Raw genomic sequence first — 12,853 nt, forward strand, 5'->3', positions numbered from 1 at the left:
TAAACTTTCTGAGATTCTCAAGAAGAATAGTAGAAAACATTAATTTATTTAACACGTTTTTTCAGATCGTTTTGCTACCTATGTATGATCTTCCTTAATCAACTACCACGATGATCATTCCCATGGGAAAATTCTAGACTAAAATTAAGCTATTCAGAGTCATAAAGCGCAATTCTTTCCTATCATAGTTCACAAATAACACAAGATTGAAATTGTCAAGAGAAATTTAAAAACAAACTTTATCGAGCGATATAACCGAGTCCCTTCAATCCAAAAGGCAGGCAAACAAACGTACGAGTACTAGCATGAGTCATCGACTTGCCAGATGGAAAAATCTGTAGGTCACCTATGAGCCATTCTGTTCTGTATGTTACAGTCGACAATTATTTGGGCACCCACTTTCGGCCAAAACACGAGGAAACGGATGTTGAATTGATAGATGAAGTTATCCAACGCCTTCGTCGTCAGGGCGAATTGGGAGGAATTTACTAGACTGATCTATCTTGAATATGTTTCATTCATAAGTAAGTCATTCTACTGGAATTTTCGCAAACTCGATACATTATTCGCTATTCTCAAGCTCCAATACAATAAAAATCTCACAAGTATAGAAACACAGATTGACATCTGCATAAAAATGAATAGGTACTTAAGTACTTATGAATATTCCATTCAAAATTCTACACAAAGATCGACTTCAAAATAACAAAACAAAAAAAAGTTTATTTGTCTTCTGATACAGAAAAAAATTACCCTAATACCAGTGACTCCATAATCCAGACCATTGTTAAACCTGAGTCAAATCTTTTTTTTACTACCATAATACCTTTAAATACCTACGTATGAGGTTTTTTATGCGTACGTCAGGCGTTTCTTTTCCAGCTCGAGACTGATGTTCTCATCATTATGAGAAAATCTTAGGTATCTGAAAGCGAAATTTCCGCTTTAATTTCTTACTCAGTTATCGACTTAAAATAATTCTCATAATGTGAAATGCTCCGAATGCCAAAGCAGTGGTGATTGGGTATTACCTAGCCATGGTTAAGTGTAGCGATTAAAAAGCAGCATTTGATTTTTTCCCCACATTTTCAACTTGTAATAGTAGGTACGTATGTAGGTACATCAGATATTATTTCGTATAATAGCAGTACGTAGTCAATAACCCATAAGTTATTTAGTAATCATGCTCAAAATATAAGATTATCAAAACTTCATTGTATTACGCTCTATCTACATTTCTTTTTTCAAATACATACATACTCGTACTTATTATTTTGAACACGTCTTTCTCATTCCGATTCTCAGCCTTCAATTTCAAATTTTCTACTCCTCCAGTTGCAATCAACAAATTCATTTCTTTCTTCTTCAGAAATGAGAAATTCCACTCAAACTCAATAAAAGGATCACACACACGAAAATACTTAAAAATTGAAATCAAAAACCCTCCCAAAACGATAGAAAAATTCATCGTACTCAAACCAATCCAATCCAAAATTGTTCAAAATCCCATTTGAAATCATCTCCAAGAAATCCAACAAAATAAAAATAATCCTTGAAAAATTCGCGTATGAAAAAAACTTCATGTCTTAAACCAATCTAATCAAAAATTGTTCAAAATCCCATTCGAAATCATCCCCAAAAAATCCAACAAAATAAAAATGATCTTTGAAAAAATCGCGTTCGAAAAGAACTCCATCCATGTGTATAAGGTAACAAAAAGACAAAAGTATCCTACATAAACGGTTTCAGAAAAATCATCTGCAATCTTCCCAAAATCGTGTACATATTTCTAACAGTCAAAGGTAGCAAATCATGAACATTTCTGCGAAGCTACGAAAAATTAAACATCACCCATCTCCAGCTCGTTCAAAAAAAAAAATGAAAAAACTTGGTATTTACACGACCCAGTCAATACTTCAATAGTCAATCTACGTGTATTTCAAACAACCAATATCAATCTCCTTAGTAGATAAAGCAGGGGGGCCATTATGATTTTTGGCACGATTAGTTTTGTAACTTGTAAGTTTGTGTTAGTACCTATTGTTTGTACCAATGTTTGCGATATTGATCCGTTTACCGTAATACGATTCGTTTTCAGAATTTTTCATCAATTTTGTAACACATTAGACGTAATTTCCCAAAATTAGAATATCGGAAATCTTATCGTCGAACAAAACAATAACATGAAAAACATCATCTGTCAAATCACTTCGATTTCTTTCTTCCAACGTCTCGAAATCTCGATCTCAATATCTCATTGATTGGATAAAAAAATAACATATCCAAACCGTATGTATGTACATGTAGCTAACCAGCTACTTAATGCTAGTATGTAATGTATCTGAACCTACGTAGTACGTACTATGTAGACGTAGACGCACCTTTATCTACAGGGTGTGCAAAAATATCGAGTACCCCCAAAAAAAGTTTTTCATCAAACGTTTTGGCTGGTAACAGTGAATGATACGTAATAATGGTGGCACATGATTGGTTGATGGATTAAAGTGATAACATTCCACCAATCATAGGCATCTATTTCACGTTGCCAACCTACTTATATTTTTGATAGAAAAAACTCTCTTTGGGTACTCGACATTTTTGCGCACCCTGTACGCAAACCTATAGGTATACTCATGCCGTCGACAGTTCGACACAAAAGAGCTTTAAAAAAAATTCAAAAACCACAGTAAGAAAATACCCATCACCAAGGAACATGAAATAGTGATGTTGATATTTAGAAAAATTTTATATCGATATATCACGATATTTTTCTAACAGATATCGATATATCGACGATATATCGATATCTTCAATATTGCCTTGAAAGTACCTATTTTTCCCATTTGTATACTCAGTCATTTAAGTTTAATTGCGAATTAACAACTGCAAAAAATTTGGTACGACAAAAAGTTTTTTTATAGATTTTTAAAAAAGTGAGAAAATTTTTTTTTGAAAAAATTTTTAAAATTTCTTTCTAATTTCAATTTTTACTCATATTTTTGGCTGTTTTCGTGCATTTTTTCCTCAATTTTTGACGATACGATATATCGTCGATATTGATTTTTCATATCGATATGTCGATATTGGATCTCATATCGATATATCGTTTATGATATCGATATATCAACACCACTAACATGAAACTTACATTGTCTCGTAATTCAGTCAGGCTTCCATTTTCCTCGATGGTTTCTTTCGTATTCGTTTCTTTCACAGCTTCGATCAACGATTCCATACGAATCTTCGCATCATTCTAAACCAAAACCAAACAAAATGACATTAATTATCTTCACAATAAAATTATTGATAAGTTACAGTAGGTATACGATCAACAACGTTAAGATTATGACAAACACACAAACAAAAACGTGGGCAATAAACACGTGAAGGAAGTAATAATTGAAAATACATCACCATTAACGTCTAACAATCTTACACATGTAAGACATTGCTATCTCACAGGGAATAACACTACACCTGATGATATTTCACCACACATACAGACTACAGACACGAGTAAAGGCAAAATGTATCTCGTAATGTCGATCAACTCAACTAATAGACCCACAATCCACAACTACACAATAAACCACGAGACCGAGAGCAATAATTAACACGTTTTCACGATTCGACAACGACGAATGTACGAACGCACGCACGCACTCGGCACAACGCAGATAAAATAAGGCGAATTTCCTTACACAGGCAAGCTTCTCGAATGTAACGTAAATGCACCTCTTCGAAATGACGAAATTAATTTAGTTTTGCATAGTGATTATACCTTCGAGTTAACTACTTTACACATTATGTACTTAATAACGAATTAATCTCGACTTGAAATCGCATTATAATGTGTATATCGTGTACAAAGGTAGATCGACATTTAACAAAATTCTAATCCCTTACCGAATCGGATCGGTCCCCTATTATATTTGATTAACACCGACGACATACACCCTTCGCGTTCAGAACAGTAATAGCAAATTACGAATCCAAATCAAAACGTTATCTAGAGTATCTTATTTCCGACGAGTATACCTACTTCACACTTTACAATTCACGACGTGATAAAAAGTCGACAACGTTTAACGTGCAAAAGGCTGATCTACTTACGGAAAGTCGTCGACACTATTATCTCCATTTTAATATTTCTGTATTACTTAACCTGTAAAATTCAAGTTCAAGAATATTCTTGGATCAAGAAGGAAGATAAATAATATAATTGTGAAAATGAGAACTGCGAAGTATGTAGTAGAACCAACATTAAACACAAAACTTCTATACAAGTCCCAACTCCCACTATCACAAACAATCTATAGGGAAAGACGCTCGTCACAGAGTCCACCTTATATCCATCCCCCCAAGGACTCTGAAAGATTTAATAGATGGTCAATGGTCATACATTTTAGACAAATTGAAAAAAACATTAAATTTTACACAATTTCACTTCAAAAGTGCTGGATTGTCTCAAAAATGCATTGAAATCAAATTTCGTTGACAATTTAACATAGATAATTCGAAAAGAGCATGAAATTTCCCTTCAGATGACTGAAATAAATTCAATTGTTTCCAAATGATTTTTTTTATACAGCAATTCAATGTACCGGCTGTTGGTTTATGTAGTTAATTTCAAGTAAGATCTAAGACATCCCAAAGAATGGTGTCCTTGAAAATTTATTTTACTCAACTTCCCTCATGATAAAGGTCATTTTCTTTCTCAAATTTTTAACATTTCATTCAACTAATACGCTTCAAAACTGAGTGAAAATAGAAGAGCTGACCATGAAATTGAGACCATTCAAAAAAAACATCGAATTTCCTTTCCTTCAATAATGAAGTGTGCTAATTTTTCTTCAAACTTCAAAATTATTACCCTTCAATGATCAAAAAAACAAAATTCGATGAATGAATCAAATTCGTGTCATTTTCTCATTTAGGATTTTATTTTTTACATTGTACATTTTGTAAAATCGTCCTTTTCTCAAATAAAAAATGGAAATAGGATAAAATTTACTCTCTTATGGCATAAAAAAATTATTGGGTCTGAGACTGAGAGATGGATTTTGAGAGAAATTGGCTCAATTCATCATTAGCAAGTTTTTTCTCCTAACAGTGAGCAGTTTTTAGCTGAAAAATTTATTTTTTCAAGCACGATCGCGTATTAGGCATGTTATTATTTATTATCAGTATCACCTTATTAATGAATTCACATTCTGATACCTAATTAACAATTAGTTCTTTCTTGAGATTGTTGTTGAATCTAATCAAATGCTGTCTTGCAAAATTAATTAATCATTTTTTAGTTCTATTCGAAATTATATTGTCTTTACTGTAAAAAAAAAGGATCGCGTATGTGCGGAAAAAGAATAACATTATAAGTACCTATCTTTATTACGGTATAAAAAATTATGGGATCTGCGAGATGGATTTTGAGAAAAACTCAAATTTATTTCTCAGTCTACTTCGCGGTCCACTTCACTGGCAAGTTGGAATGGTCGAGGAGTCAGGTCGTTGACTTTTCAACAAAATTCTCTTAGGTACCTTTTTTAGGAGAGAAAAATAGACCTTTCCTCAGTGTTTTCATTTCTCATAATTTTTTTATTTTATTTATTTCGATATCGTCGAATAAAAAATAGACAAATAGTGCAGCCTAAGTAATTTTGTATACATATTTCACATTCATAACATAACGTTGTAGGTACCTAGTTGTATTATTCATTCAAGATAAAAATTCTATCTACGCTTTCAATCTGAAAAATATTTCTTATTGATAAAATAAAAAATGTGAAATGTTTGTGTTGCTTATTTTTGCGTTCGTACTTACTCAAATGATTTTTTTGTTCTTCAAGTTAAATGCTCGATTTTGTGAAAACAGAATATGCCAAATTTTAAAATACTCGTAGGATTTTTGTTACTTTTATTCAATGTACGTAGGTATGCATTGTATATGTTTATTGTTTACTTATAGTAGTTACCTACTTTGAGCATTGAACAGCTTTATTTCTCATTATCAAAATATTAAAAATAAAATTTAATTCATGCTGGTATCTGATTGTGTTACGTGCAGATACATAATTATTCAACTGTAAGGCTGGGAGTAGATTTTAAAACACATCACATTGTGCCAGAGATCATTGAAAATGCACCTCAGCGTCGTGTTTATGTAAGACTCAATGTTTTGATCAGCTCAGTTTCAAAATTTCTTTACAATTATTGAATTTTATAACTTTGGTTGAATTTTATTAATTTGATTAGGTCAGTTACGATAATAATAGGACTGTTATAAAAACTGGTTGCTCATACGACCGCCAACATCTAACCCAAGAACCTTTAATACTTTGGCAGTGTCGCGAAGGTTCAACGTACACAATAATTATGACATGTAAGTGTAAGACGACTGAATTATACAATTTGGAGAGACTATACAGATTTCTTGCTTGTGCTCAGCTTCGTAAAATTGAAGAATATTATTTATTTTCCAGGTTTAGATGATACCTTAGCTAATCTAACAAATAGAGAGAAACAAGTACATTGGTGGTTAGTGACAAATATACAGAATTGTTCAGTCAGTAGCGGAGAATCCATCTTTCCATATCAATTGGTGAATCGACTTCCTATGGGAGGTAATAAAAAAAAACTATTTAGTGCCTACTGGACTCTATCTATGTACTTGTGAAATACCTACATACCTTAAATACCTAGGTATTACCTACCCAATGCCAATGCTTATTCTATTGCAATGCAATGACGCATTACTACTATGATTTTTCAGCTTTTCAACGAATCGTGATTTTAGCTTTCACTCAAATGAAACCCATCTATAATCATGATTTTCCAAAAGTCACTGGAACTGACGAGTAAGTGTAAAATGTTCTCAATAGGCGTACCTATGCTTACGCAAGACCATAACGTGAGCCAGAGCAGCAAGGGAAAAACCCTGGCCGATGAAATTATACCTATCACCCAACTCAAAAAAAAAAAACTTCCTCACTAATTTCTGTCAAAATTAGGATATGCTTTATCTATGCTCTAAACTACCTACGTAGCTTATTTTGGTCATTCAAAGGGTCCAAAATAAGCTCACTGGCCCACCCCTCCCTGCACTTGGTATTACCTGCGAATTATTTCTATGCTTTAATCAGAATTTCTTCAAGTCTTGCTGAAATAGTCATCACTTTATGACATTTCTACTTCGATTTGAGGTTCAATTTTATTTCTTGTATTCATTTTTTTTCTTACAGAGACAGTCGAGAGTCCTTTACAATTAAAGAGTTTGTAAATGCTCATACTTTGGGAAATGCCTTGGCTGGTAATTACTTTAGATTGGGATATTGAGACGTCCATTCCAAATAAAACACCGAGTACCTAATTACCTATGCTAATATGTATAACAAAATACGCTGATATTAAAAGAATGTATTTTTAAAAGCATAAAATAAGTAAACTTTATACTTTTTTACACTTGTTTGAATGGTCTATTCTTCATTTTTTTTTTCAAATTAGTGTTTGATGTCATGTTGAACAATTTACTTTTGACTTGACAGCCAAAAAAAGTTGAGAAATCGATATCAAATATAATACAAACATTTAACTGAATCGAGCTGAAACATCGAGTAGGTATTCATTACGTACCTAGGAATTAATATGCGAATTTTACTGCAGTTATCAATTAATTAGGTAGGTATTGGTATTTGAAAATACAGAACACGTGTGCTTCGAAATTTATCTGAATTATTTAATTTGGAATCTTTCATAACAAATCAGAGTGATAGGCAGTGCGTTTAATCAACGATCTTTTTTTGATTAATGAGTATGTAAATGTGGCTATCTAAGTATATTGAAACAAATAAAACAGCGAAAATGTTTTCCAACAACTTTTTGTTATTGCTTATAATTTTTGTGAGTTTCAAATTCATTATGATCCAATTTGTTAAGTTTTCGACGTTGGTGTAACTTACGAATTTCCTTTTCAGTTACAAATAATTATAAAATTATTGGCTGATACGACTTCGTATTGGGATTGGGATACAATAAAACCAGAATATTGGACTCCGGGAATTCGAGAAGATGAAAATATAACCGAAAGATTGATCGTAGCTGATATAATTCCGAACATTATTCCAGTAGCGTTTAAAACATTTTGTCATGTAGGTTCATCTTTGCTAGATGATAACGATTGAATGGAATGCAGCAACAAACACACTCCAAAACATTAATCCGGTGATGAACTTATTTTATTTTTAAATCAGATAGCTTTTCCAATAAGGTGGCATACGGAATGGTTATATATTCATCATCAACTCATCTATGATTTCGAAGAAGTTGAAAAAGAACCAGAAGTGAAATGGCCCTGTAATAATGATAAATTGCACACTCTGATTTTCACCAGTAAGTTGGTCGTAACACATGCGATAGGTATTGAAACTTGTTGAAGAACAATGACAGTGACACTTTTTGCAGATTTAGATAATATGAACGGAACGCACACATTTGTTCATCAGTTTCACTGGTGGCTTGTAACAAACATTGTCAACTGTAGTATATTCAAGAAAAATGACGTATTTGGATACTTTCCACCAACAAAAGATCCTGTAGAAGGTAGTCGTTTATTTCATTATAAATCTGCCGTAGTATAGGTAGAGGTACCTATCTAATTCTTCAAAATTTGAAAACATGCTGCAATTTTTGACAGGTGTGTATAGACAATTACTTCTGATTTACGAGCATCAGGACCCTATTGATGTTGTGATTGATAAAGAAGCTTATGTCATGAACAAGACGTATGTATTAGAGGATTTACATATAACTACCTACCTACTCCAGTCCATCATTCGAGGAATTTTCCTCCAAGGATTACCTACATGACAAAAATGATCATAATGGTTTTACTTCAACAGGGCTCCGCGTCAAAATTTTACCATACAAGAATTCGCCAATTTTAATAAATTTTCTGCTCCGGTGGCGGGCCAATTTTTCAAACTTGGGAAGCCGTTCAAATTGGGCTTGGATACGCAAATTGATTTCGATTGGTGAAGACTGAAGATTGAAGAATTTGCTTTGATGCACCCCTAGGCCCTAACGTTGTAAGGTTGTAACGTTATGTTATGTTCGTTTTCTTTACTTCTTTCCTTTTCTGTTTACCGTTATAATTTTGTATTTATTCGAATTTAATAATTTAAAAAATAAATTATTTTTGATATGATATTTTTGATGAAGAGAAAAAATAGAAAAATATAAAAATTCTTCGAAAAAAACGATAAATTGATGATTTTTTATAAATTTCATGAAGTATAGAAACAGAATCAGAAACCAAAACAAGTACAGTGTTGCAAATGATAACATTCAAAAACAATTGAATCAACTTTTCGGTATGCCTTTCTTTTCGTAACATTAAAAGCACGAATAAATTGTACGAAAAATATGAGTATTGCTTCATTTAAAAGTTATTTCATTTCACTACAAAATGTAAATTTTCTTTACTAAAAAATATCATGATTATAAAAAAATAGATCGAAAAACACAATTTCTTCAGCCAACTTTTCCATCTGTGTACAAGCATTGTAATTTTAACGAAGCGTAAAAAGTTTGTGTAAACTAAACACCACAAAAGATCAAAATAATGAACCACTTTAATGCAATTTGAAATTGAAAACGATTAATTTTCATCGGTTATGATCCTTCTGCAATTGTCTTGAAGCGGTAAGTAATTGTAAGCCTATTATATCTATCTATTCCTTCGTTATCTCGCATTAGGCATTTACTCACATATCTACATTATCCTCTTTACGAATGATTGCAGCCGATCAGAAGAACCGTTATGAATGCTATCAAACTATACGTTTCGACGGCCAGATTAATATTGGAAAACGACCACCATGATTTTTCAGTCTGCAAAGAGATCGCTTACACGTTTCCTAGTCTTGAGCAATCTCTTACGTGCACCGTATGTCGTAATTTACTAAACGAACCGTATTCACCGACTGAAACATCCTGTCAACATCATGTATGTAAATCATGCGTCGGCGGCCGTAAAAAGCTACGTCCATCTTGTAGCTGGTGTAAAGATTACACCAAATATATACACAATAGTCAACTGCAATGTTTACTGGTATGCTATAAGGGTTTATGTGATTATATCAAATCTTCCAATTTGTTAACCCAGCTGACTGAATTATTTCCTACGTATACCGAAACTGATAGAAGTATCAATAGTATAGTTCTGAAAGGTATTGAACTGCCTTACGGTAAAGAACCTAGTCGAATCGAACCAAAAACTAGTGTTGTATCAAATCTAACGGATACTGGTCAAAACAAGAACGCCACATTCGATTCGAGTTTATCGCCTGGTAAAAGCAATACCCATGATTCTACTTTCATAGACGTAGGAAAAATTAAGCTAGAGTCGCATGATGATGTTGGAAACGATTCGCCGCCTGCATCGCCGATTTCAGTCAACACAGAAAACATCCCCAAGCTTAGGGAGATCTCAGACAAAGGCAATGCTAATTATAACGATACCGTAGGCGATAAAACTATGTATTCCGTATCATTCGCTGGTACTAGGAGTAAACTGATACTGAAACGTAGACCGGCTACTACGCAACGTGAGATGAGAAAGGTTGCTGTTTACGAATCAGTGAACAAAGATCAGTTACCAGTATCGAATTCTGTACGATCTCAACAATTCTCTTCTCAAGTGAGTCATTTGTTTACATTTTTCGTTTAAATAGTTCGAGTATTACTGACGAATTTTATTGTTTTACAGAACTCATCGAACGAGAGTCGATGCCGTAAGAGTAAATCGAAACCAGTGGTAAATTCAGATCGTCCTAATTGTAGATGTGGTAACGCAACTCCTCGTCCTGGTAAATTAACGTGTTGTGGCCAAAGATGCGCTTGTTACATGCAAAGTAAGGCTTGCACCGGATGCAGATGCCGAGGATGTCGTAATCCACATATGTTCGATGGTGTTAAGGTAATATTACACAGGCTTATCCTATAAACGTCTGTATTATGCAGACCAACTGCTTATGTTACTCGTTGATATTTGTTCATTTTTCACCTTAAGATGGTTTTTTTGTTTTAGAAGGGTGTTTTTTCGTATTTTTTATCCATTATATCATAGTTCACTTTGTAGTATTTAGGTTAGAAGCAGGGTTTTTACAAAATGTGATTTATCAAGACTTACGTGTTTCATTTTTGTTTTTTTTCTCAACTAAGTATTGTTAGTTTTCTATTTTGTTTTTCATTTCCCTTTTTTTTTCTATCTAGTTTGAAACTTAAATAAACGTAACGTTTTGTTTGAATTGAACGCGAAATGTATTCATTTATTGGCCAATTTGAGTTACCTAAACCTAAACTGAAAACAAATCATGCTTTTTACCGCACTCGTAGTTGAACGCTATTGCTTTTGTATCATTACGCAGCGAGTATAAAATGCGAACCGTTCCGTCGAATGTTACCCAAATATGCGTATATTTGAACCCAGCTACGATCTTTGTTCCAGGTTTTGGGTAGATTTATGAAAGAAGACCAACAAGATAATAATGCAGTCTATCCACAACTTGATCCTAATTTTCTAAATCAACAAATCAGCTACATATTACCAAACGATATACCGTCCGGTACAGTTTTAAATATCAGCTAGCGTTTAACCAAAGCTCGCCGGAAGAAGCGCAAAAGAAACTAATTCTTCATCTGTACTCGTTTCTAAAAATCAATCCATCGTAAATATACCAACGCGATGAAGGGGTAATGTACCTATAATTTATTTAGACGCGAAATTGTGATATTGAGTACGATTATTTCGTTACACCTACTCGTAAATTGCAACAAGTACCTACAGTTTTGATATGTGGTTTTCAGTGGGTGAAGAAAACAGTTCGCTGAATGTGCTGCGATATTGGTGAAATACGTAAAATATTCTGATTTGATCCCGTTTGTATGGATTATCTTAACGACAGCAACGACTCTGTCGTTTTTTTTGTTTTTTGTTTTTTTAGTAAATTGATCGAAAACTTTGTAAAAAATTATTACGATAGAAATGATCAAAATCGAAAATATATAGTACCGTACCTAGTGAAGTAGTAAATAGGGAATTTTTCTTGTTGTCTCCTCATTGAAATTTACTTTTGTATAAATCATTAAATCATGAATTTTCAATACCTCGATGTAAGTACTATCTTGAAAATACCTTACCTACAGTACAATTGATTGATTGTAGAATAAAAAGTTTTCTCACACGCGTGAAAGTAAAACAAATAGTCGTTCTATTACGTACTTCTTATGAGTTACCGAAAGATGAATTAAATTAGGTACAATATTATGTTCATTATGTATTATAGTTTTTTTTATTAGATGAATTTAGAAAAATTTTCCCTTCAACTGTGTAGGAGATCCGAAGAATGGATGAATAGGTATCAAATTTTACTATGTAGAACTCATGTGAGAACTAAAGTTTTGGAGAAGTGGTGATAAAATGTATCCACTATCGCTAACTAGTACTTTGAAACATGATGAGTTGTGCACCTTGAACTTGAAGTTGATTTGTATTCATCCTTATTTCCACTACGATTATTACATATTTTTAGAAATTCAGAAGCGTAGGAATAATGTTAAGGAACCCTTTGTAGTCATTATAAAATAGGTCAAAAAAATCGAATAGATGAGCATTTTTGTGGTGAGGCGACTAATTGTCTGTCCGTATGATTTTACCTCTTCGAATGAAGAAACCTTAGATTTAAAGATTAGTTATAAATTGATCAAATTTATTTCCCTTCTTCGCATTTTTGGTTCAAGTCATTTTCCATCTACAATTATGATCTCATAAAAATTGAACAAGCATATTTAGCGA

General features: G+C 32.9%; 2 protein-coding genes and 1 long non-coding RNA gene across 6 annotated transcripts; 2 read left to right on the forward strand and 1 right to left on the reverse strand.

Moving 5' to 3' along the window:
• Positions 1–703: 703 nt before the first annotated feature.
• LOC135833288 (uncharacterized) lies at positions 704–3,900 on the reverse strand. Its single transcript, XR_010556442.1, has 3 exons — positions 3,415–3,900; positions 3,149–3,253; positions 704–925 (listed from the first exon to the last, which is right to left on the reverse strand). It is a non-coding gene; the product is annotated as an uncharacterized LOC135833288 (long non-coding RNA).
• Positions 3,901–5,761: 1,861 nt separating this feature from the next.
• On the forward strand, positions 5,762–9,202 carry LOC135833290 (protein D2-like). 2 transcript variants are annotated; one of them, XM_065347011.1, is made up of 11 exons: positions 5,762–5,926; positions 6,068–6,163; positions 6,256–6,382; positions 6,483–6,623; positions 6,773–6,857; positions 7,242–7,899; positions 7,974–8,147; positions 8,250–8,388; positions 8,461–8,598; positions 8,693–8,780; positions 8,898–9,202. In XM_065347011.1, exons 1-6 carry the CDS (start codon positions 5,879–5,881, stop codon positions 7,333–7,335), a joined length of 591 nt encoding a protein of 196 aa, XP_065203083.1. In that variant the 5' UTR covers positions 5,762–5,878; the 3' UTR covers positions 7,336–7,899; positions 7,974–8,147; positions 8,250–8,388; positions 8,461–8,598; positions 8,693–8,780; positions 8,898–9,202. The 2 variants fall into 2 exon arrangements, with proteins under 2 accessions (XP_065203083.1, XP_065203082.1); XM_065347010.1 differs by lacking the exons at positions 5,762–5,926; positions 6,068–6,163; positions 6,256–6,382; positions 6,483–6,623; positions 6,773–6,857 and having other exon boundaries at positions 7,738–7,899.
• A 220-nt stretch (positions 9,203–9,422) lies between these two features.
• Positions 9,423–12,162, forward strand: msl-2 (male-specific lethal 2). Of its 3 annotated transcripts, XR_010556443.1 has the most exons (5): positions 9,425–9,699; positions 9,800–10,696; positions 10,766–10,975; positions 11,507–11,751; positions 11,866–12,162. XR_010556443.1 is itself a non-coding variant. In XM_065347009.1 (4 exons), exons 2-4 carry the CDS (start codon positions 9,818–9,820, stop codon positions 11,645–11,647), a joined length of 1,230 nt encoding a protein of 409 aa, XP_065203081.1. In that variant the 5' UTR covers positions 9,423–9,709; positions 9,800–9,817; the 3' UTR covers positions 11,648–12,162. The 3 variants fall into 3 exon arrangements, 2 of the variants coding, with proteins under 2 accessions (XP_065203081.1, XP_065203079.1); XM_065347009.1 differs by having other exon boundaries at positions 9,423–9,709; positions 11,507–12,162; XM_065347007.1 differs by having other exon boundaries at positions 11,507–12,162.
• The last annotated feature ends 691 nt before the right edge of the window (positions 12,163–12,853 follow it).

The sequence above is a fragment of the Planococcus citri genome, chromosome 1 (assembly GCF_950023065.1).
Source record: "Planococcus citri chromosome 1, ihPlaCitr1.1, whole genome shotgun sequence".
Classification (NCBI taxonomy): Eukaryota; Metazoa; Arthropoda; class Insecta; order Hemiptera; family Pseudococcidae; genus Planococcus; species Planococcus citri.